Source organism: Leptonychotes weddellii, chromosome 9 (genome assembly GCF_054177405.1).
Source record: "Leptonychotes weddellii isolate Sample4059 chromosome 9, ASM5417740v2, whole genome shotgun sequence".
NCBI classification, from domain to species: Eukaryota; Metazoa; Chordata; class Mammalia; order Carnivora; family Phocidae; genus Leptonychotes; species Leptonychotes weddellii.
Genome location: NC_138377.1, coordinates 29855946 through 29880476, shown reverse-complemented (window position 1 = coordinate 29880476; position 24531 = coordinate 29855946). Strand labels below are relative to the sequence as shown.

At 42.4% G+C, this 24531-nt stretch overlaps 3 protein-coding genes across 13 annotated transcripts in view; 2 read left to right on the top strand and 1 right to left on the bottom strand.

Annotated features, from left to right (window-relative positions):
- RAD51B (RAD51 paralog B) overlaps positions 1 to 24531 on the top strand; it is a 780046-nt gene that overhangs the window by 94963 nt on the left and 660552 nt on the right. The window lies entirely within an intron of this gene.
- The window catches only part of LOC115942756 (uncharacterized), a 300514-nt gene that overhangs the window by 234142 nt on the left and 41841 nt on the right, over positions 1 to 24531 (top strand). The window lies entirely within an intron of this gene.
- Positions 1460 to 16506, bottom strand: RDH11 (retinol dehydrogenase 11). Of its 3 annotated transcripts, none has more exons than XM_081829432.1 (7): positions 16353 to 16506; positions 14163 to 14281; positions 13654 to 13809; positions 12201 to 12305; positions 11397 to 11606; positions 8101 to 8290; positions 1460 to 2261 (listed from the first exon to the last, which is right to left on the bottom strand). In XM_081829432.1, exons 1-7 carry the CDS (start codon positions 16421 to 16423, stop codon positions 2159 to 2161), a joined length of 954 nt encoding a protein of 317 aa, XP_081685558.1. In that variant the 5' UTR covers positions 16424 to 16506; the 3' UTR covers positions 1460 to 2158. The 3 variants fall into 3 exon arrangements, with proteins under 3 accessions (XP_081685558.1, XP_081685559.1, XP_081685560.1); XM_081829433.1 differs by having other exon boundaries at positions 16245 to 16379; XM_081829434.1 differs by lacking the exon at positions 16353 to 16506 and adding an exon at positions 15096 to 15469.

Here is a 24531-nt window from a genome sequence, read left to right as displayed (position 1 = left end):
AATCTGAGGTTGTTAGTGGAAGTGTACTGTGATAAGACCCACAGCATTGTCATAGAAGGGGCAGGTACAAAAAGGAGACGTAATAGCCTCGGATGGAAAAAAGGGATCTTTGAACAGCATCATAAAAGACAAGTAGAAAAATGGTGAATCAACAATCACATTATCACACAATTGAAGTTATAACATCTGATTGAGGCTGTACTGTGGCTAGACCCTGGGACAAATTATCCTTAAAAATGAGAAGTGATTGTATAACCATAATAATGAAAAGTGTTTTCTTCTTATAATTAAACTTTCATTTAATTGTTTTCTTCCGTTGACTCTAAACTTTCATTTAATACAGTTTTTATTTTGGTAGATAAAAACATAATAATCAAAAACTTTCTGTTATTGACAGTTCAACATAAATTAAGTAAAATATGAGTTCAATTATGCTACTTAACTATTATTAAAATTTTCCAATTTTTCCATAAAACGACCATTTCTAAATTAGATACCTTAATAGTAAAAACAAGTGCAACAAAAAAATATGCATTTACAAATATGAGAAGACTGTGGTCCTATAACTCTTTCCCCCACCAAAGTGAATATGTAATTGTCAGTCCAAGGTAATCACAAACTATTAGAATAACATACTCCAAACAAGTGATGGGAACATTACTGATTCCTCCAATTTCCTATGGCAGCATTACCTTTGATAAGAGTTCTCCAAATTAAATGTAGGTTTTTAGCAAATAGACATTTTAATCTTGTCAAGATAATGTCAGGAAATGCCCTGAAGATTATTAAATTGACTATAAATTACCAATATCAGTCCTTAGGATAATTTTGCCTAATAAAGAATTGGGTTTTTTTGGGGTCTTTTTCTGCCCCCTTGATTGATTGGTGCTTGTTAAGACAGTGCAGTATCAGTCTTGCTAACTCAGGTGCTCACCTTCAATTCTTCTATAGTTACATATTGCCATCTTTAGCTGTTTTTTGTTTTGTTTTGTTTTTTTAATCCTTAACTGGCCCTTCACTGTATGCATTATCTTCCAGGATTCTTCTCTTTTTTGGGCTTCTTCCCTTCTACCCATTTGCTTCTTGGTGAGTAGTTATCCACATATACACAATCTGTTTCCCTTTGTAGCTCCACTCATTTGTATTAAAGATTGGATGACACTCTTTTCTCCATCTTTGAACACTTACCTGCGCCAGGGTCCAGTTTAATACTGTTCCTTTGTAGCTACTTTGAATTTTGTAAAAATAATCCCAATTGCATAACTACATAAGAACACACACAAAGATATACTCAGTGACAATCACTCGCCTTTCCCTTCTTCTGATTTTCTAAGAGAAACTAAGGCACAAAAAGGCCTCCATGGGTCTGGGGTCAGTAAACTGAAGTCAGGTAGGTGATCTATCTTCCTGTACTGCTCCTTTCTTTACCCACTTGCTGGCCTGAGAAACAGTAGGAAAATGACAGTTTAAGCTTGATTTTTATTTCTGCTTTCCTCCATATTTCTGCCATCCTCCCAACCCCATGAACTTCCTAGAAAAGGAAGCTCTTCTGTGGTCGACATGTAAAAGTGTCTTAAAGTGGCTTTAGGTTGCTGAAGATAAAGCCCATCCCATAATCCAGATTCAGTTAAGAGCTTCCTGAGAGAATCCAGATGTTGGCATATGATGGTTTTCTTAATAGGTGAGGGATGAGCCCTGCTCTTAAGCCAAGCCACCGTTGATTCTGGGAGTTCAGCTGGGGCTGCAGTGTGGTTCTCTTGAAATGAAAGTTGGTTGGTGGTTGGGAGGAACTATATTGTGAACAAAGAGGGTAGAAACTAATCCAAACTGCCATAAATTGACGCTGCCATAGCTAAGATTCTCCTAGGTAGTAGGTTTCAGAAGGCGAATATGAGTTTGCAGGTCATATGAAGATCTTATCCTATGATACCTCTTGTACGTCTGGCAGTAACAAGAGCAAAATCAATCTGGACTAATGCAACGTGTTTTGATGAATCTGGCAGTTACACTGGGCTTTTATCAGACATCAAGCAGGAAAGGCTGGAAGGTTTGTTTTCTTTGTGCTCAAGGTTTTGGCCGTCATGAAGGAGAATCATTTTGGCAGGGAGTACTGAGTAGTCTGCTGCGGGTTTCTCTTGAGTCCACCTGCTACCACCTGTCAGTCCATAGGGATGCCCAGCAGGTCACAGCTGACGTCCCATAGCCGCCTTGCTGTTGTCTCATTCCGAGCCTGGGCAGAGACCCATGCCACCCTGCAGTCACTAGAAGGGAAAGAGAGAGGCTTAAAACACAGAGGTTTATGAATGGAGTCTATTCTCTGCCTGGAACAAGGAATGTGACAGAAAAACAACGTAGGGATGACATGTCCTCTATGCACTTCATAGGGCCAGTCTTTATCTCTTCATTCTCCAATCCTTACCCCAGAGAAAATGTATTTACCATTTGGATCTCCTCACTATACTCCCTCTGACCAGAATGTCTGATATATAATACATAGCATTCAGTCTTTATATTCCCCTTTATATGTATATATTTAACTATAGTATCAGTGCCCGCCTGACACCTGTGTATGTCCAGCCTGTTCACACAGGACCTTGTACAGTGTCATGCTGCTGAGATTACATTGGTTACAGATGCTTGGAGTGGTAAAAACAAACAAAACCACCCCCAAAACTTACTATTTCAGGTCTACCTGCAATTATAACTTTTTGTTTTTTAATTCTTTTTAAGATTTATTTATTTTTGAGAGAGAAAGAGTGCACACCAGGGGAGAGGCAGAGGGAGAGGGAGAGGGAGAATCGCAAGCAGACTCCCCACTGAGCGTGAAGCCTGATGTGGGGCTCAAACTCATGACCCTGAGATCACGACCTGAGCCGAAACCGAGTTGGACACTTAACCAACTGCACCACCCAGGCACCCCCAAATTATAACTGTTTTTAAACTCAAATAAGAAAGCCAGCTTCATAAACAATGAAGGAAAAGATGATAGCATAAAAGAAATGTAACAATAAGGTACTGTATGTTTCATACACCTTCCCTTCATTGCTGTAATCCCAATTATTTTAGTCCCCATTAAATGCAGGAGGGGTATTCAAACACTGCACTGCCCAGAAAATTTTATCATTTTTGAATTAGCTGCATCTAGTACACAGCAGGTATTCAATAAAGGGTTTTTTGAAAAGTGATTGAGTAAACCGATTGCAATCTTTTAAGTCACGTAAGAAGCAATTTAAAAAGTTATATACTATTTCAAGAGAACTGCTTCCAGGACATTCTAAGCAAATTCTGAAGGTGGAAAGGAAAGTTGGCAAGTCTGAAATAAGCACGTGAAGCAAACTCCTAACACTACATCCATAAAGACGCTGCTAATCAAAGAGCAGGTTATGGACTAGCAGGAGCATCATCTGGGAGTTTGTTAGAAATGCCAATTCTGGGGTGAATAGGTGGCTCAGTCATTAAGCGTCTGCCTTCGGCTCAGGTCATGATCCCGGGGTCCTGGGATCGAGCCCTGCATCGGGCTCCCTGCTCCGCGGGAAGCCTGCTTCTCCCTCTCCCTCTCCCCCTGCTTGTGTTCTCTCTCTCGCTGTGTCTCTCTCTGTCAAATAAATAAATAAAATCTTTAAAGAAAAAATAAAGAAATGCCAATTCTCAGGCCCCATCTGAACCTGCTGAATCAGAATCTCTAGGGTAGAGGTCCAGGAATCTGTCTTCAACCACTTCCTCAGATGGTTCTAAAATGCACCAAAGTTTGAGAAACACCACTTAAAGATATCTTTGCAATTACAAAACAAGACTGGTAAGTATAGTACTTCTGTTTAAGGGAACTTACCAGCATGAGCAGCACAACCTGCCACTGCTGAGTAAAAAGACCATCACTGAGAACCAAAGGCTCCGTAAGACTCTAGAAATGAGTTGGCCTCTGTAAGCCTCTGTAGCCTTTACAGCATTATGCCTTATGTTCTTTGCAAGATTACGATGAATAGCAAATGACACAATGGACATGAAAGTGCCTTGCATCATAAGCTATGACATGCTGTAAAATGTATTCGAATACCACAGTAAAAGCTACTTACATGTGGTTATGGCATCAGCAGTCATGGTGCTGATAGTCCCAGTTGGATTTTGGGAAGTATCAACCAGTATACATAAAAAGACCAATTTCAAAACTTACTACAAAGCCATAGTAATCAAGACACCATGCTACTGGCATAAGGATAGACATATAAATGCATAGAACAGAACTAAAAGTGTAGAGGTACCCTTACCTTTATGGTCAATTGATTTTTGATAAATCTGTTATGGACTGAATCACGTTCCCCAAAGTCCGTATGTTGAATCTATAATGTGACTATAGTTGGAGATCAGGCTTTTAAGGAGATAATTAAGGTTAAGTAAGGTCATAAAGGTAGGGCCCTAATTCAATAGGTCTAGTGTCCTTATAAGAAGAGAAGACACCAGGAGTGTGCCCACATAGAGGGAAACCCATCTGAGGACACAGCAAGAAGGCAGCCCTCTATAAGCCAAGACAGAGGCCTCATCAGAAACCAACCCTGCTGGCACCTTGATCTTAACTCCCATTCTCCAGAACTGAGAAAATTAATTTCTGGTATTCTGTTTTGGCAGCCTAAGGAATTTTTTTTTTTTTTTTAAGTAGGCTCCATGCCCAGCATGGAGCCCAATGTGGGGCTTGAACTCACAGCCCTGAGATCAAGACCTGAGCCAAGATCAAGAGTTGGACACTCAACTGAGCCACCCAGGTGCCCCAGCCCAAGGAATTTTAATATAGCTACCAATAAAATTCAATGGAAAGAATAATTTTTTCAACAAACAGTTCTGGGACAACTGGATATCCACATGCAAAAATGAAGAGGTATCCCTACCTCATGCCATATATAAAAATTAATTCAAAATGAATCATAGACCAAAATGTAATGTTCAAATTATAAAATTGTTATAAGAAAACACAGTAGTAAATCTTCATGACCTTCGGTTAGGCAATGGTTTCTTAGATATGACACCAAAAGCACAGTGACAAAAGAAAAAATTGGTAAGTTAGACTTCATCAAAACTTCTCTGCTTCAAAAGACACCATAAAGAAAGTGAAAAGACAAGCCAAAGAATGGGAGAAAATATTTGTAAATCACACATCTGATAAGGGACTTGATCCAGACTATCTAAAGAACTGTTACAATTAAACAACAAAAAGACAATGATCCATTTTAAAAATGGGCAAAGGATTTGAATAGACATTTCTCCAACAAAGATAAACAAATGGACAATAAGTGCATGAAAAGATGCTTAACATCATTAGCAAGAAAATGCAAATGAAAACCATAATGAGAAAAACTAGAAAAACGTAAGCAGAAAAATTACTTCATGCTTACCAGGATGGCTAAAATCAAAAGGACAGACAATAAGAAGTGTAAGCAAGGGCGTGGAGAGATTGGGACCCTTGTCTACCACTGGTGGCAACATGAAATGGTGCAGCCACTTGGGAAAACAGTCTGACAGTTCCTCAACAGTTAAACACGGAGCTGACATATAACCCATATTTCAGTGGGATTCCATTTCTAAGTATATAAACCAAGAGAAATCTCCATATAAAAATCTGTACATGAGTATCACAGCATCATATCACCAAAAAGTGATAACTCAAATGCCCATCAACTGATGAATGCATAAATAAAATGTGGTATACCCATAAAATGAAGTAGTATTTGGCAATTAAAAGGAATAACTTACTGATACACGCTCTGGCATGGATGACAGTGAACACATTATGCTAAGTAAACAAGAAGCCAGTCACAAAAGGCCACATATTATATGATTCCATTGATAGGAAATGCCCAGTACAGACAGATCCATAGAGACAAAAAGTAGGTTTGTGGTTTCAGTCAGGAATAATAAGCAGCACAAGGTTTCTAATGCTTCAGTCAAGACAGACTTATGCTCATTTCCTGATAGTGGTCAACATAGCTGATGTTGGATCTTCAAAATGCTTAAAATTAAGAATCCATGGCACTGGAAAGGCTCTTCAAAAGTCAATTAAATAATTACTATGTCATGGATTTGAGGCTGACTTTCCTTTTTTTTTTAAGATTGATTGATTGATTGATTGATTTGACAGAGAGAGAGAGACACAGTGAGAGAGGGAACACAAGCAGGGGGAGCGGGAGAGGGAGAAGCAGGCTTCCCGCTGAGCAGGGAGCCCGAAGCGGAGCTCGATCCCAGGACTTTGGATCATGACCTGAGCCCAAGGCAGACGCTTAACGACTGAGCCACCCAGGTGCCCCGGGGCTGACTTTCTTTAAACTACTAGTCAAAACCTTAAAATCTCCAGGGAAGGAGAATCCAGTCACCCATGGAAAATCATTCTAGTACATAAAACTATGTAAACTTATCTTCCTGGATTTCAGACCCACATTTCCAACTCCCTGCTATACACTTCTACTCACATGGAGTCTTATGGATAACACACTCAACATGGACAGAGCCAGGTTTATTACACAGTGGGCACCTGATCCATTCCACATTTTTTTAAGGGGAGGAAGGGGCAGAGGGAGGGGGGGAAAGAGAGAGTCTCAAGCAGTGTCCACACCCAGTGTGGAGCCCAATCCAGGGCTCAATCTCACAACCCTGGGATTAAGACTGAGCTGAGATCAAGAGTCAGATGCTTAACCGACTGAGTCACCCAGGTGCCTCCATTCCACATTCTTTTGGCAACAGCAACCTGATCCCTTTCTGAGGAATTACCTCTTTCCCACACTTTGAAGACCCCATTAATCAAGTGTCTGTCTTCCCCTAACCAAGAGAGTGAGAATGACAGGATGGAAGATCTAGTGCTTCCTTGCTAGAGGGCGAATGGTGAGCAACAAAACAAAGACTGAAGACAGTTGGCGGATACTCATTCCAGCAGCAGCTGACTGGCCACTCTGTCTGTTCTAAGCCTGGCTCTTCAGTCTTCTCTTTGGTTTTTAGAAGAATTCCCCCATATTTTCATAAATTCCCTTCTTGCTTAAGTTAGCATGAGTCTGTTTCCCTGCTTTGGAATCAAAGAACCCTAAGCTATACACATGATTTTTCCATGTCTGCTGTCTCAGTTAATGTCATAATCAATCTCCTAGTAAGTCAGGCTTGACCCCAGGTCACTAACTCCTCCCGGACCCCTCACTCATTTAGTCATCAAGCTGTAACAATTCTGCCTCTTCAGGACGTCTCTCACTTAACCCTTCTTTGTATTCCAACTGTCATTACCCTAAATCAGAAACTCATTCTCTCGCTTGGGTTATTTATTTGTTCATCAAACCAAGTCACCAGGGATGTTTCTCTGAAGCACAGAGCAGATTATTTCTCTCTCTACTGGAACAACTTCTGTGGCTCCTCACAAGCCTGGAGTTATGGGCCTTTCATGATCTGTCTACCTTTCTTTCCAATTTTAATTTATTTACAGCCCTTTCTCTAAAATTTCAAGTTATTTCCACATAATCTTGAAGGTGGGGGGTAAAAACATGCTAACATTTCAATATTATGTGATGTCTGAGATTTGCTTCAGAATAATAGGAGAGGGAAAAAAAATATGGGAAGGGCTGGTGCATGGGGATGGCTTGATGGTTGTTTATTATGGGCATATGGGGGTTCAACATGTTATTTTATCTATTACTGTACATATTCAAAGTTCTCTACAATAAACAATTTTAAAAGTCTTCACTTATTCACGAAGGGAGTCAATCGATACTATTTTAGTCCCGAAGACAATAGAGAAATACAGATTCAAATTATTTTTCATGTAAAAAACAAAAAAAACAAAAAACAAGAGTCCAAAAGGGAACAAAGAAAACTAGACGGACATAACAAAAGGTAGGAAGAAAAGAAACAACCAGAAAGCATAATAAAAGATAGCCATGGAGAAAATCAAACCTCGCAGTACCATGAAAAATGTGAGTGAGTCAACCCCCTTATTATAAGGTAAAAACACTAGTCAAAAGACAAAAGCTAGGTCACGCAATGTACTTTGTAAGAGGAGTATAATATACCAGACAAATCCAGATTATTTCCTTTGAGCCATAAAAACCCCATCTTCAAAACCAGATGCATTTGTACCTGAAATGATGCCCACTGAGAATCTCAAGACCTTCGGTGAGCGCACAATACAGGCTGGTCTGCGCTCCCTGCTGAGGGGTCTTGATGAAGAAGGAGAAAAGCCACCACATCCACTTCATGAAGGATGAGTGCCGAACCAGTTCAGAGTTGACTGTGCCCGGATGGACAGAATATGTCGTAACGCCAGAGCCTAATTGGGGGTGCCCCATGGGGAAAGGAAGGCAGGACTTAATGTTGCTGGATAGCCAAGGAGAGCAGAGGACATGAATAAACATCCCGCCCCAGGAAGACCCCCTTCCCACAACACTCCTCACAGTAATTTACACCTCCCCATTTCATAGGTTAGGATTAAAGCTCAAAGAGGTTATTAACTGCTTGGAGGGGCGCCTGGGTGGCTCAGTCATTGAGCGTCTGCCTTCGGCTCAGGTCATGATCCCAGGGTCCTGGGATCGAGCCCCGCATCGGGCTCCCTGCTCAGCGGAAAGCCTGCTTCTCCCTCTCCCACTCCCCCTGCTTGTGTTCCCTCTCTCGCTGTGTCTCTCTGTGTCAAATAAATAAATAAAATCTTCAAAAAAAAAAAAAAAAAAAACCTGTTTGGAAACAGTAGAGCCGGGACTCAACCTCTCAGCAGCACTTAACTCTAGGGACCACTCCTTCCTCAAAGCTGCCTTTTTATTGGCTTCCATGACCCCACACTCCTGGTTTTCCAAACCTTTCTTGTTGCTTCCTCTCAGTTTCGTGGACCAGTCCCTCATCTTCTACCCAAACTTCAAATGCTGGCGTTCCCACGGCTTGCTAAACTCCCTCTCTGTAACTATATGGCATGCACATTTTTATACACATTGTACTCCTTGGAACTCTTGGCTGACTCTGAGTGGCTAAGGGCACGGACTCTGTGGTCAGACTGCCCACTTTCAAATCCTAGCTATACCACTCACGAGCCCTGTGACCCTGGGCAAGCTCGATGCTGTGACTCAGTTTCCTCTTAAAATGGGGATAATCCTAATACCTGCACCTCACAAGGTGGTTCTGAGGATTAAATGAGTTCATATGTACGAGAGCCTCGATAGTCTCTGGTACATGGTAAGTGCTAAATGACACTATGACACTCTGCATATGCTAGGTCAGGTCCCTGGTTCTTTACTAGAACCTTGCGGCCAGAGAGGTTTCCAAATTTTTACTGATTTTAGAAAGATAATATGACACAACATATATAAACTGCTTATTACCTAATCTCCCTAGTACAAGGGAGGTTTTGCTGCCAAATGAGCTTTGGTGTCAAGGTTCTGAAAAAATTGAATTTTCAGGTCTTTGTAGATTTCATGATTGCAGATAAAGGACAATGGACATATATTATTTCCAACTTGGCATCTACTCTATTTTTTTTTTAAGATTTTATTTATTTACTTGAGAGAGAGTGAGCAAGAGAGAGAGAGAGCGCGCACTTGCACACAAGCAAGGCGGGGGGAGGCGGGACGGGTAGAGGGAGATGGAGAAGCAGACTCCCTGCTGAGCGGGGAGCCCAACATGGGGCTTGATCCCAGGACCCTAGGATCATGACCTGAGCAGAAGGCAGACGCTTAACCGACTGAGCCACCCAGGTGTCCCTTGAAATCTACTCTAGATGACCCGTAGTAATGCTGACACAGAGGTCCAAAACTAACTTCACACTTTCAAGGCCAAACCTGGATCTTGCAGTGTTCCCTAACTCCCAATCAGGCAGGCACACAGAGCAGTACTTGACAATTCCTCACCTTACCATGCATATCCATCAACAAGCCCTGGGGGTTTCTCATCCTAAATATCTCTTAGAAGTGTCCACTACCCTCCATCTCCACCACTCTAGTCCAGGCCACCCTCATTTCTCACCTAGACTACAGAAATCACCTGCTGCACACACTTCTGCCCCCATTTTAAAAAGGCTTTCATTTTAAAGGTTCTCCACTGCTCTTCCACTAAAATCCTTACCATAGCCTCTAAGGGTTTTGCCTCTGTCTACCTCACCGTCTCAGCTCAGACCTCTATTCCTCTTGCTTTCTACATTTTAATCATAGCAGCCTCTCAATTACTCAAACCGAGCCCAGACCTTTGTGCATTCTCTTCCGTCTGCCTGGAATGTTCCTTAACATCCTCAGATGCCTCATCCCACCCACTCTGTAACCCATTTAATTTCCATGTAGTTTGATGATCCTGTTCCAATGGTGGGGCTCTTATGTCTGATTCCTTGAGCCAAAATTCTGTCTGCCTCAACTGCTAAGCAACTCCAGTTGTCCACCCTGGATTACCCCTCTTTTTATCGAAAATTCAGAGTAGAGAGTGCTAAGGACCTCTGTGTATTTGTGATTGGAGACTCCCGTCTTCGAGCATACATTTCTCACTTATTTAACCTTCTGCTGTTAGGGAGACACTCCCCCTCCCCACCACCACCACCATAGTCCCAGTGCCTGTTTTATCCTCATGGTTGTATCTAGTGCCAGTTCAGGTCCCTCCCCCCACTTTTTTTTAAAGATTTTATTTAGGGGTGCCTGGGTTGCTCAGTCATTAAGTATCTGCCTTCAGCTCAGATCATGATCCCAGAGTCCTGGGATCGAGCCCCGCATCAGGCTCCCTGCTCTGCAGGAAGCCTGCTTCTCCCGCTCCCACTCCCCCTGCTTGTGTTCCCTCTCTCGCTGTGTTTCTCTCTGTCAAATAAATAAAAAAATCTTAAAAAAAAAAAAAAAGGATTTTATTTATTTGAGAGAAAGAGAGCACATGCACAAAAGGGACAGAGGGAGAGGGATGGAGAGAATCTCTGACAGAATCTCTGCACTGGGCCCACAGCCTGAACTTGGGCTTGATCTCACAACCCTGAGATCATGACCTGAGCAGAAACCAAGAGCCAGAGGCTTAACCGACTGAGCCACCCAGGCACCCCCAGGTCCTTCCCTTCTAGCTAGTCTCACTATGAGTAAAAAACCTTGCTTGTTCATGAGGCCTGATTTAATGAGGATAATAACCTATAAAGTAGTCCCATTTTACTTATGAGGAAATAAGTCTGAAAAGTTAAGTATCTTGCTGCAGGTCACACAGCTAGTAAGTGCTAAAGCCAAGCCTTATGACTCAAAGTCAGAATGTCCCCATCTCCTGCCAGCCACGTCCAATATTCAGCTGTGGAATATTTACTAAAATAATACCCAGTTATAGTCATGGCAGCAGGTTTGTCCAGGGGATGGGCTCCAGAAAACAGTATGTATTCCTGTGGCTTTTCGCTACTTCCCATTGACTCATAACTCTATACTTACTTCTTCTAAGCCTACCTTTGAGCCTCCGAGCCAGTTCCTGGGTGAAGAGAATGTTGGCTAACTTGCTGTGACAGTAGGCCAGACCTGCATTGTAGAATTTCTCGCCCTGTAGGTTATGGAAGTGGATCCTTCCCAGGTGATGTGCTAGAGAAGACACATTCACTACCCTTGATGGGGCTGATTCCTTCAGTTTGTCTAGCAGCAGATGGGTCAGGAGAAAGTGACCTGTGAGAAAAACTAGAATTAACAGAGTTCAGGGCCAATGCCAGGATGAAGGGAGTCATGGTGAGCCCTGCAGAGAACTCAGGAACAAGGCTGTTTGCCTCATTAATTCATTATCAACTACAGAACAAGCTCAGGGAGGGTTTGGGGAAATAGGACAGCCATCCTTCCATGAGGGAGGTCTGGATCATGTGACTATGAAGTCTTGTCTCCTTCCAACTTTGATTAATATCACTCTTTAAGAACAGGCAGCCTCGTGCTCGCTTCGGCAGCACATATACTAAAATTGGAAAGAACAGGCAGCCTCTACCTGATGCTGGTCATGAGGATCACCACAAAGAAAGCACCACAGTCCCCAGTCCAATTAGGCTGTTCAAAAATGCCCCAAGGTAAACTGAATCTGGATTGCAAATTAAAAAGCAGGTGGAAGCTTGAGTGGGCCTAAGTTTATCTCTGAGCTTTCAGGCAGGACCATAGTATTTACTATTCACTTATGGTCTATTAGGGCCCAGAGGCGGCTGGCTCAGTCTGACCCCTGAGTTTTCCAAGGAGAATTTTAGGCTTCCTCTAGTTTGGGGATGAGACCAAATTTCTTACCCAAGTGGTTGACTCCCATGTGCATCTCAAAGCCATCTGCTGTCTTAGAGTAGGGACACATCATCACTCCCGCATTGTTGATCAGAATGTGAAGATGCTTCTCCTCTGCAGGGAAGAGATGTGGTGTGGAAGCAGCCAGCCACAGCAGTTATATCGGAGAAAACTGCCTTACACCCAGGCTTTGAAAATGGGGATGCAGGACTTTAATCTTTCCTCCATTTCCCCTTCATATGTATTTTGTATTGTTTTTCATTGTCTAAGACTTTAGTTGAATCCTACATACTTACTACAGAGCAAAATTCCATCTTATACAACCAAATGGCCTTTCCGATCTTTCCAATTAAGGAGCTACTCACTCACTGCTTTTGGGAAAATGTTCTGCTCACCTCTCCCAATAGAAAGACTTCCTGAGCTGAATCAGAAGATTCCAAAGCAAGAGCAAAGAGGCTGTTCTGTATGCACCCCTTGCCACTGGAGAACTCCAAAAGGTGCCAAAAGAAATACTGGTTTCACCTCTTTGTTGCATTTGACAACTCTTTCTCGTGATTTTTTCATGTGATTTGTAATTTCTAACTATGAGCTCATATCTGTAGAAGTTGTTTACCTATGGAGGCCAAGATCCCTGTGTTATGAGGGGATATGCCTACGGAATACTCTCGGGTTTGATTATGATGTGACGCTACAGGGTTTTATGTTAACTTCTCAGCTCAAGATTCTTACACCATTTGGTGATGTAATAAATTCTCCCCCACAGAGGATGCCAACTTGAGGTTCTAATAACTTGCAGATGACTCTCTAGCCATCTAAAGAGAAGATAAGCTTCTCTGCCATGTCTTGGAGCTGGTGGCCTATGTTTTTTTTTAAACCCCTGTACCATGGACCAGGTGACTTTTTGTGACTCCCAACCTTATGTGGAGGCCTAAGATACAGCTCCCTCCTCTCAGGGCCTGAGGCCTCATCTTCTGCCCGTGTGAGTATTTAGACTCCAGACCCTAAAGCTCATACTGAGTTCTGATACTCCCGTGAGGTTTTTGGTTTTAGTTCTTATGCACTGCTATGACTTTAAACTCATTTTTTGTTGCTGCTTCTTGAGGATTCCCCTTTGTTACGAAGGAGTTCTGCTACGAATGAAAGTTGTTTATTTTAATTTATCTAGTATTTCTTTAATTTTTTTTTAAGATTTTATTTATTTATTCATGAAAGACAGAGAGACAGAGAGGCAGAGGCAGAGGGAGAAGCAGGCTCCCCGCGGAGCAGGGAGCCCAATGCAGGGCTCGATCCCAGGACTCTGGGATCATGATCTGAGCCGAAGGCAGATGCTTAACCGACTGAGCCACCGAGGTGCCCTATCTAGTATTTCTATGTATTAAAGAGGGAGAAGGATCTTTTCCTTTAACTAAGTCTGCCATGTTAATTGCAAGACCAACAACATAATCTCCAGTTCTATACTTACCTGCTAAAAAGTCTTTAGCAAAGGCTCGAATAGATTTTGTATCAGCCAAATCCAGTTTCCGCACTAACACCTGTTGGTTCCCAGTCACAATTTGGATCTCTCTGGCCACCAATTCCCCCTTTTGTACATCCCGGCACGCTAAATACACGCGGGCTCCTATCAACCAATATATAAAAGAGACACACTGTCAGCTCTGCTTTTGAGTGGACACTATAGACCCATAGACTTATAAATGTTATTTTCTACTGTTGTTTTTTTTTTTTTTAAATGGGAATTTTACCCCTACTTCATGACAGGGGTATTTGATGAACAAATCAAAAAAGAAAAATAAATCAATAATATTAAGTGTCCATTATATGTAGAGCATTAATACTAGGTTTAGACCAGTGAATCTGTGGGACACTTGGAAAGTTCTTGAATTCCAAGATTGGGAGGAAATAATGAGCATGGTCATCCTTGTGAGGGATAAAATGGCAGGAGTAGGAGGGAATCAGAAGCAGTAAGCTTGCCTCTTTGAGCCAGTTCTTTGGCTGTCTCCTTTCCAATGCCCGTGTTGGCTCCAGTGACCACAGCGACCTTCCCAGGAAGTTGGACGGCTGATGTACACACCCCACTGGACAGCATTTTCCTGTAGGGAGAAGGAGAGCTCATCAGTTCTTCATTTTCCTTGTCTCAGAGGTTCCTGTAACTACCATGTCTTCTGATCCCAAGGCTAAAGTTTGCTTTGGTTCTTTCTAGTGCTGTCTTTTTATAGATTTAAGGGAGATTGAAGAAAAATTTTCTGCTCTTGCTCAAGATTTTTTTTTTTTGCTCAAAAAATTTCTGCTCTTGCTCGAGAACAAAAGCGATTCTATTATAAGGGCAAACCTTAGTGCTGCCCCCTGCAGTACAAGAACTGGATAAATATGTGATTATCCAGGCACCTGGCTTCAGTTTGAGCTCTTTGACAGGCTTAGGGAATCATAAGACTCAGCCTAGAAGAAGCAAGAACTGGTCCACTTATGTCAATCTGTCCACAACTAGCACTTTATGGTCTTGATACGCAGCTAATCCAACACAAAAAGTTAAAATTATGGAAGCTTGCTTGCTGGCATAAAGCAAACAGAAACACACGCACACAATCAAAAGTAAGACAAAGAAAAGACGTAAATCAGTATAAAGGGGAGCTGGGTTTCAAGTCCTGGTTTAATTAGTGTCCTTGTTCCTAAGCACTGTACTACCTTTCTTTTCCAAAGAAATGAATGCACAAACAGGGATTGTTCTTTTTTCTTCTCCACAAATTTCAAGACTCAAGTTAAAAGAATCTCTTGACCAGGAGATGCCCTTTTAAAGAGCATTTCAGCCTTTTTTATTGAACCTGGAGTTGCAAGGCACACACTCCTAGCCACTAAAGTTATCTGCTTAGTGCACACAGGCCAATAAGGAAGCAAACTGGTGCTCACCAAAAGATATCTTCCTCCTCAGAGAACAAGCCTCCCTGCTCAGTTTTTCACATCCTTTCAGTTTTAGCTCCAGGAGCAACAACATATCAGGACCTCTACTGAGTTCTTTCTTCTCCTTACCAACAGGACTGAAAGAGAATCAGCTGAAAAGTCCAGCTCTAGGCTAGCTCCCATGACCTAGCCAGGTGGTTGGGGATATGACCCTTGCAGTAAAATCTTCCTCGGAAAAACCTCGCAGAGGTGTGAGCCCTATTTTCAGTGCAGGCTCAACTTTTCATTGGAATTCTCTTTGGGTAAAAGGATCTTGAGGTGGAAAGAGAAAAAGCGTTCTCATCTGAGTGGGAGCACTAGGTGTTCAGAAGGGAGGAAAAATAAAACTAGAAGAGGAGCACGAGGGTGGATGGTGACGACGCTCCCGCCCCAGCCCCGGGGGAAGGACTCTGTCTCTACAGTCTCTGGTTCACCGTCACTACGGGTGATTTACTCAGAACCAATCAGCAGGCGCCCGTTGTGCAGCTCTCCGCCGATTCTCTGCGGCACTCAGCCAGCCATTGGCTGATCTGTCACCAGGTCAAGAGCCCACTACCCTTCATCCTCTCTGCGTCACCCCCAAACCCTGGGCATGATTCAGGTCCCCAGATACTCCTGCTCTGAAGGCAGGATACGGCTCATGATGAAACCCTTTCATTTCTTTCCTCTACAACATCCGCCCAGAAAAAAAGGCGAATCTAACTGCAACAAGAGAGCAAGCAACGGGTCTGCAGATAGCACGATTCCCATCGACGGACAGTTTCTGAGAGCAAAAGGTCGAATCGCTCCATTGTACTTCAAAGGCTGGAAGCAAGAAACTAGACAGGGCTGGTTCAAGGGATGGGAGCTAAGGGGAAAACAGTCTTAAGGTCCACACCCCATTTCAGGGTCTAAAATCTCCCAATGCTGGAAACTTAAGTGTCTGAGGTAGCCTTGCACTCGGGGTTCTCTGGAGCAGAAAGCAAGGGCTTCTGAGACGAAAAAAGGGATCGGGAGAAACAGAGTGAGGGGGTCCGGACTACAGCCCCTTCCCACCGCCCGGGGTCTCTTGCTCTCGTCCCCCCGCATCCAGGAGAGCTGGACCTCCTCCGACCAACCGAACTCCCGGCCTCGACCTACTTGGAGCCCCCCAGGGATTTTCCTTTTCCTTCTTTTGGAAACAGAGCTTCGGTGAGGATTAACGTCCTCCTGAATTCTTCTCAAAGAAGGCAATACATTTGCACAGACCTGATTTGGGGTGCAGCGATGTACAGGAAAAGGGGGAGGAGCAGGAGCAGGAGCAGGAGGATCCCGATCATCTTGTGGGATGGCTGCTGTGGCCGTAGGTAAGAGCTGAGCGAGATGCCCCAGCTGTGCTCGCGGACCGTGCTGCTCCTCCCAGGCACGCCCTAATCTTAGTACGACAGCCCGGGGAGCAAAGCCGTCTGGGAAATGTAGTCCACAGCTTGGGCATGAGGGCGCTGCTTCCCGCGCTGCTCAGACAAGTTGACCCTTGCGCTAGTTAACGCAACAAATCCCCAGCCATCTAGGCTCTACCAGGGCTTCTAGGATCGTCCAACTCTCCCACAGCCCTCTGGCCGCCAGGGTTGTCGTGAACCCTCCCCAGTCCTCTAGCTCCCGGTGCCCAAGTCCAGATCTTGGTTAAGTTTTCCCCAATCATAGTGAAGCAGTTACCGCATTCTTTCTCCTGGAGATCGAAGATTGGCGTCTGGGGAGTGTTCCGAGGCTGATTACACAGGAGAGGAGCGGTTGGAGTCTGACAATTGGGAAGGAAGAGGGGAGGGGGGAATCCTTCCTCCTTAAGGATTCCTTCATCCAGGGGACTGTAAGCAACCCGTCCCTGAAGACATTCCCAGGAGAATCACTTTATTGTGTCTATTTTGTATTATAATGCTATCATCATTTTCCTGCTGTTTGAGTGTTAATTGATAATAGAACACAGTTTTCCTGGTGACTTGGATTAGATACATTAACTCCCAGGGTGGCATTGAATTTCTCAGATTAGCACAGTTGGTTTTGCTTACTCATGAAAGTCTGTAATCCTGTCTTGAATTAAGGCCATGAAAATTCTCTGAGAACAAGCAGGTTCCCTGTTCAATTATTCCTTTCAGCTCTGCCATCTGAGGCTAATATCTGGTTTCCAAGAGGTAGAGATAGGGGATGTTGTAACAAGTCAGTAATTGGATAATTCATTTCCATTTGATTGAAAGACATGTTCCAAGCTCAATTTAAATGAATATATCTTATAGAAATTGAAGAGGTTTCCTTCACACAATATAAATTTCTACTGATTTCATGATAGATTATCTAATAATCATCAGATTTTGTCATATGCTCATTATTGTGGTACCTAATCTATGCATAGGTTTTTACACCTTTATTAAAAGACTTTCATGTGTTTTGTCCCTTATTGATTCACTTATTCATTTGACGAATGTTTATGCTATTCCTTGGCACTGTGCTGAGGTGCAGCAGGGAGCCCGGCAGAAATGACCTCTGCCCTCTCAGAGCTTATGGCCTGTTGGGGAGGAACTTTACGTGATCACCATGAATAAATTGTGATAAGGGTTATGAGGGAAAAGAAAGTTTTGGGAGGTCATAGCATGAAGCTCCTCCTGGTCTGGAGATCGGGAAAAGCTTCTCTGAAGAAATACATTTGAGTTGAGGCCTGAGGGAAGGTCAGGAGTTAGTGGGGAAACATACAGGCGAGAGTGCTCCAAGCAGAGGGAAGACCCCACTGGAGATCTGAGAGTCAGAGAAAGCAGGGGCACTAGAATAAGAAAACACTGGTCTAGCTGTGGCACAGGGGCAAGAGGGAGTTCTAGAAATGACGATTATAGCCAATGCCTAAATGGTGCTTATTATGTGTCAGGCCCTGTCCAAGTGCTTTGTATATATTAACTACCTTAATTCCCATAGTAATTCTATGAGGTAGGACTACAATTTTTTTTTTTTATTTTACAGACAAGGATACTGAGGCAACAGCAAGGTTAAATAAATTATCCCGGGCCATTGTGGTAGAACTGGGATTCAAACTTAAGAAGGATATATCCAGGCTCTATGCCCTTGACTACTAAGCCATGTTGCCCAAAGAGGATGCTGGAGACCTCCCCACATGTATGTGCTTTTGCACATCCACACAAAATTTGCATGCAATTTCATTCATTAAAATTAAAATTAAAAACCATCGGTTAAAAAAAAAAACAAAAAACCATCGGTTAAACCCAATAATGGAAGATGAGTAAGCAAACAAGTGGCTTAGAGGGGCTATAACAGAAAGCAGAGAGGAGGGTCTTGGGGAGCACTAACATTATGGGATAGGTAGAGGAAGGTGAGCCTGAAAATGGACAATGACAAAGGGACAGAGAGGTTGGTGAGGCATTAGACTGGGCCCAATGAGATTAGAGAAGCCACACAGTAATTTGAACAGGGATAGTTTAATATCAAGAATGATGAAACATGGGGCACCTGGGTGGCTCAGTTGGTTAAGCCTCTGCCTTCGGCTCAGGTCATGATCCCAGGGTCCTGGGATCGAGCCCCGCATCGGGCTCCCTGCTCGGCGGGAAGCCTCCTTCTCCCTCTCCCACTCCCCCTGCTTGTGTTCCCTCTCTCGCTGTGTCTCTCTCTGTCAAATAAATAAATAAAATCTTAAAAAAAAAAAAAAGAATGATGAAACATAATGGGATTGGACTAATGAGGAACTGGCTAGTATAGGGGTTATTAAAAATTTTTTTAAAGATTTTATATATTTGTCAGAGAGAGAGAGAACACAAGCAGGGGGAGCAGCAGGCAGAGGGAGAAGCAGAGCAAGGAGCCTGATGCAGGGCTCGACCCCAGGACCCTGGGATCATGACCTGAGCAGAAGGCGGGTGCTCAACCGACTGAGCCACCCAGGCGCCCCTAAATGTTTTCTGTACAGAAAAAAATATTTTAGGCTTTGGGGGCCATCTGGTCTCTATTGCAGCTGCTCAATTTTGCTGTTGCTGTGTAAAAGCAGCCCTAAACAATATATAGATGAATGAGTATGTTCCAGTAAAACCTATTCACAAAAACAGGCGGTAGGCTGGATTTAGCCCGTGGTTTGCCCACCTGTGGGCTAGGAAGAAGTAAAGAAAACACTCAAGAAGATTAAAAGAGCAGCTAAAAATATAATATTTTTAAAATATAATAGCAGATGTAATAGAAATAATACAATATAATATAAAACAGCCACTGCCGATAGAGAATGTGTGCGCACGAGAGTCTAGTGCTACAGAAACCTGCGGGGCTAGCCCAGCAGAACTAGCAAGAGAACCCCTTTCCTCCTGCAATGCCTCACCCAAGTTTAACATCATGCCAGACGGCAAAGAAAAACATATTTCTAGGGTCCATTTCTGCTTTCACAGGGCAGGCAAAAAGGATGAATTGGAGCTGAGAGGCAACAAATTGATAACTGGCACGGGAGGGAATCTGGGGACTGTGGTGTAACAGAATGCATTAACAAGTTACTTCAAGAAGTAGCACTTACAGCACCAAAAGCATGATCCAAAGAAGAACAAATTGGTAAGTTGAACTTCATCAAAATTAAGAATTTCTACTCTTTGAAAGATAATGAAAAGAAACCAAATATGGGGAGAAAATATTTGCAAATCACATACCTGATAAAGTATTTGTAGTCAGATTTTTTTTTTAATCCCCAACTCAGGATTAAGAAAATAACTCCATCTTTTAAATTGTCAAGTGATTTGAACAGTGCATCACCAAAGAAGATACACAGATGGCTAATTAGCCACAGAAAAAATGCTCAATATCATTAGTCATTAGGGGTAAGCAGATTAAAACCACAATAAAATGCCACCATGCATCTACTATAATGGCTAAAATAAAAAAGGCTGACCATACCAAGTATTGATGAGAATGTGGAGCGACTGTAATTCTCATACACTGCTTTTGAGAATATAAATGATGAGATGGAGATAAATTTATCTTAGGAAGAGAGAAACATATGATGAGCACAAATTCAAAAAGATTTATGAGGCTGGTGGCAGAATATTGAAAAATCTTCTTTCTGAAGATTGTTTGTATGTGTGTATGCGTGTGAAGAGGCCAGGATACATGCTGAAATTGAAAGGCAAGAAGTTTAAGAAGAGTAGCAAACATGTGAAATAATCGTTGTGGAGATTAGGTTAGTGGTGATTAGGGAAATAAAAAAAAGGATTGACGGTTTAATTGGAGGCCCTGGGTGATTCTGGTGGCTATGTATTTATAACGGCATCAACATGCAAGGCAATGTGATTTTTCTGTAGCAGCTCTCATCAGCCAGCCACACAAAGCAGACAGATGGATCGTTCATTGAGAGTTGGGGTTTTCTCAGGCTCTCGGGGCAGAAAGACAAGAGGGTCAGGAGGTTGAGGGTTATTGGCAAGAGAATGACTAACGTGATGAGTGTGGAATCTCGGTTGAATAATTTGAGGAAGTGATGGCAGGAAGGGCTACAGTGCTCTGGAGGTCCTCCTGGGGCTACATAACTATGGTGTGGGTATTCACACCACAAGAGAGCTAGGTGAGGAGGAGGTGCCATGGGATGGTGGGGGGTCTGAATGTAGGAAGTTAGTGGTGGGGTTCCAGGTGTTGACAGACTGAGGGGCAGGGATGAGGTAGGGGAGGAGGTTCTTGGAGATGACGAGATCAAGGGACTGAGGGCCCAGGGAATTGCTGGCTCACTGAAGATAATGACGTCATACCTATAAACATTTGTGTTCAAGTCTGTGTAGATACATGTTTGCATTTATTTTGGAGATATACCTAGGGATAGAATTGCTAGATAACATGTTAACACTATGTTTACATGTTTAAGGAGCTATGGGACCATTTTCCAAAGATGCTACTTCATTTTACATTCCTACCAACACCATACAGGTTTCCAATTTCTCTACATCCTTGTCAATACTTGTTATTGTCTATTGGTTTGAGTCATCCTGTGGGTGACAGTAGTGTCTCACAGTCATTTTGATTTACCTTTTCCTATGACTAATGATGCTGAGCCTCTTTTAATGTATGTATTGGCCATTTTATTTTTGGAAACATTTTCACAGAGCTATGTCTATTCCGATCCTTTGCCCAGTTTTAATTGTGTTACTTACTGTTTTATTGTTGAGTAAAGCCAGGATTTTGGACCCAGAAAGTCTGGCCTTAAATGAGGGCTTAACTCTCATGCTCTCTTGTTTCTTGCTATGCATCATGGTTACAAAGTGGTACAAATTTTGTTTTATTACTATTTATGTAAGAAGTCAAATAAAAAGGCATTAAAAGCTGGAAAACATAGTTTCTCTCAGAGGTGATAACTGTCTTGTTTTGGGAAAATACCTTAATAGCATCTTTAGGAAGGGGAAGGATGCCTGAAGAGACAGTTTAATAAAGAAATAGCTAAACTGTCTTGTATGAGAAGATACAGGAATTTGGGAGTTCAGGCGAACAGTCAAAAAGGGTAGAAGATAAGACTCACCAAAGAGGAGAAGTGAGAAACCACTACATTTTACACTTTAAATATCTTGTCATTTGATTTCTTAATTATACCTCAATAAAGCTTAAAAAGAGAGAGAGAGTTAAGAAAAATGTCATGAACTAGAATTTACAGGTAAAAGTGACGAGTGAAAAAAGTTGTGTCAGGGTGGCCAAAGGACTTTAAGAACAGGACTGTTTAAAGTTCTGTATTGTCCAACAGACACATAGATCAATGCAACAGAATAGAGAGCCCAGAAATGGATCCTCAACTCTATGGTCAACTAATCTTCCACAAAGCAGGAAAGAATGTCCAATGGAAAAAAGACAGTCTCTTCAACAAATGGTGTTGGGTAAATTGGACAGCCACATGCAGAAGAATGAAACTGGACCATTTCCTTACACCACACACAAAAATAGACTCAAAATGGTTGAGAGACCTAAATATGAGACAGGAGTCCATCAAAATCCTAAAGGAGAACAGAGGCAGCAACCTCTTCGACCTCAGCCGCAGCAACTTCTTCCTAGAAACATCGCCAAAGGCAAGGGAAGCAAGGGATGAAAGGATGGGGTAACTGGGTGATGGATGTTGGGGAGGGTATGTGTTGTAATCAGCACTGGGTAGTATGTAAGACTGATGAATCACAGGGGCCCCTGAGTGGCTCAGTCGTTAAACGTCTGCCTTCGGCTCAGGTCATGATCCCAGGGTCCTGGGATCGAGCCCCGCATCGGGCTCCCTGCTCCTCGGGAAGCCTGCTTCTCCCTCCCCCACTCCCCCTGCTTGTGTTCCCTCTCTCGCTGTGTCTCTCTCTGTCAAATAAATAAATAAAATCTTAAAAAAAAAAAGACTGATGAATCACAGACCTGTACCTCTGAAACTAATAATACATTATATGTTAACTAATTGAATTTAAATTTTAAAAAAGTTCTGTATTGTCATTTATGCTGCCAAATTGTAAACCCCCTCCTTCTTTCCAAACCTTTTTGGAATGTCTACTGCACACACAGTGGAAGCCCCCAGGAATTCACAGAAACCTTAGGGAGATTCTTGGTCTTCCCAATAGATACAGGAATGGGGTCTAGATCAACTTTATGTAAAATCAAAAGATAGAGTGATTAGGTTACATCTTTATCATTAAAATATAACATAATGATCAAGGATTGTTAAAATAAATGTGGCAGAATAACTTTCTGAAACCTTCAACTTGTTTGGCTTTTCACTGCTCTGGAAAAGAAATCTCCCTTTGATTTTTAGGGGTGGGTGTAGGAGAGATTGCATCACAGTATGACTGCATTTCATGGTGCTAAGCACTGCAATCATGTGGGTAGGACATGAGTAATAAGGTTTGAAATGTATGTAGCCAGGGGCATCTGGGTGGCTCAACCTGTTAAGCATCTGACTCTTGATTTAGGCTCACGTCATGATCTCAGGGTCCTGGGATCGAGTCCCACATCAGGTTCTGTGCTTGTTGTGGAGTCTGTTTGAGATTCTTTCTCTCCCTCTCCTCTGACCCTCCCCCCACTCCCTCTCTCTCTCTCAAATAAATAAATGATAAAATCCTAAAATAAAAAAGAAATGTATGGAGCTAGAAACTAATCAGTAGAAAATTCTTCCAATCATCAGAAAAGGTAAGGTGCCTGGGTCGCTCAGTCAGTTAAGCATCTGCCTTTGCCTCAGGTCATGATCCCAGTGTCCTGGGATCAAGACCCTCGTCAGGCTCCCTGCTCAGCGCAGAGCCTGCTTCTCCCTCTCCCTCTGCCTGCCGGGCCCCCTGCTTGTGCTCCCTCTCTCTCAAATAAATAGATAAAATCTTAAAAAAAAAAAAAGGTAAAAGGTTAAGTGCAATATTTGGTTCTCTCATCCATGCCTCATCAAAATGGAAATTATTCAACAATGCAGCATATGCAATTTTAAAATGTACCATTTCTTCTTTTTTTTATGTGAATACATGAAAAAATGATTGATCAGAATTCCTGTTTCTAGGGCAGCAATGCTACAGACCACAAGTGTATGTGACTGTGTATGACATCACACAATTTATGCAACTATCAATAATTAAAAGCACATTTGAAGAGAACCTCAATCTGAGCATGAGAAAACATCTGAAAACTCCAATTTAGAGACATTCTACAAAATAACTGACCAGTACTCTTCAAAGGCGTCATTGTACATCACAACTGAATGCAGTGTGGGATCCTGAATTAGGTCCCAGACCAGAGATAGAATATTAATGACAAAACTGGTGAAACTAGAATAAGGTCTGCCATTTAGTTAATGGCATTCTATCAACATGTTCCTGATTTTGATAATACTAGGGTTATTTAAGATGTTAACATTAGGGGAAGCTAAGTGACAGGTATGCAGGATCTTTCCATACTGTTTTTAAACTTTTCTGTAACATTTAAAAATAAATGTTTTTAAAACAAATTTGATAACCCATGATCAAGGAAAGGCTGATTTATCTTTTTACTCTCTCTATAGAAAATGATTTTATAAAATCATCGTAGGAAGAGGCCATTCAAAGTATGCAGCCAAAAAATAAGAAAAAGGTAATTAAGTGTGTCAGCCAGTTAGTTAATAAAATTATAATGTCATTTTCTGGATTTCGTGGTATTTATGGCAATTGTCAGATTTTTAGAATTTGTAATGTGCTATTCAATTCTTTTCTTGCACTGACTTCTCCTGTTTTCACTCTTGTGCTTGATATTTATTCATAATATTATACTCTTTTTCTTTAAAAGAGTCCTCTAAGTAGAATAGACATCTAGATCCACTTCTGATGATGTTTTATTTCATAAGCCAGACCCATCCTTGAGAGAGAGCACGCGAGCGGGGCTGGAGGGGCGGGGAATTCTTCGAGCAGACTCCCTGCTGAGTGTGGAGCCCAATGCAGGCTGATCAGTCTCACAACCCTGAAATCATGAC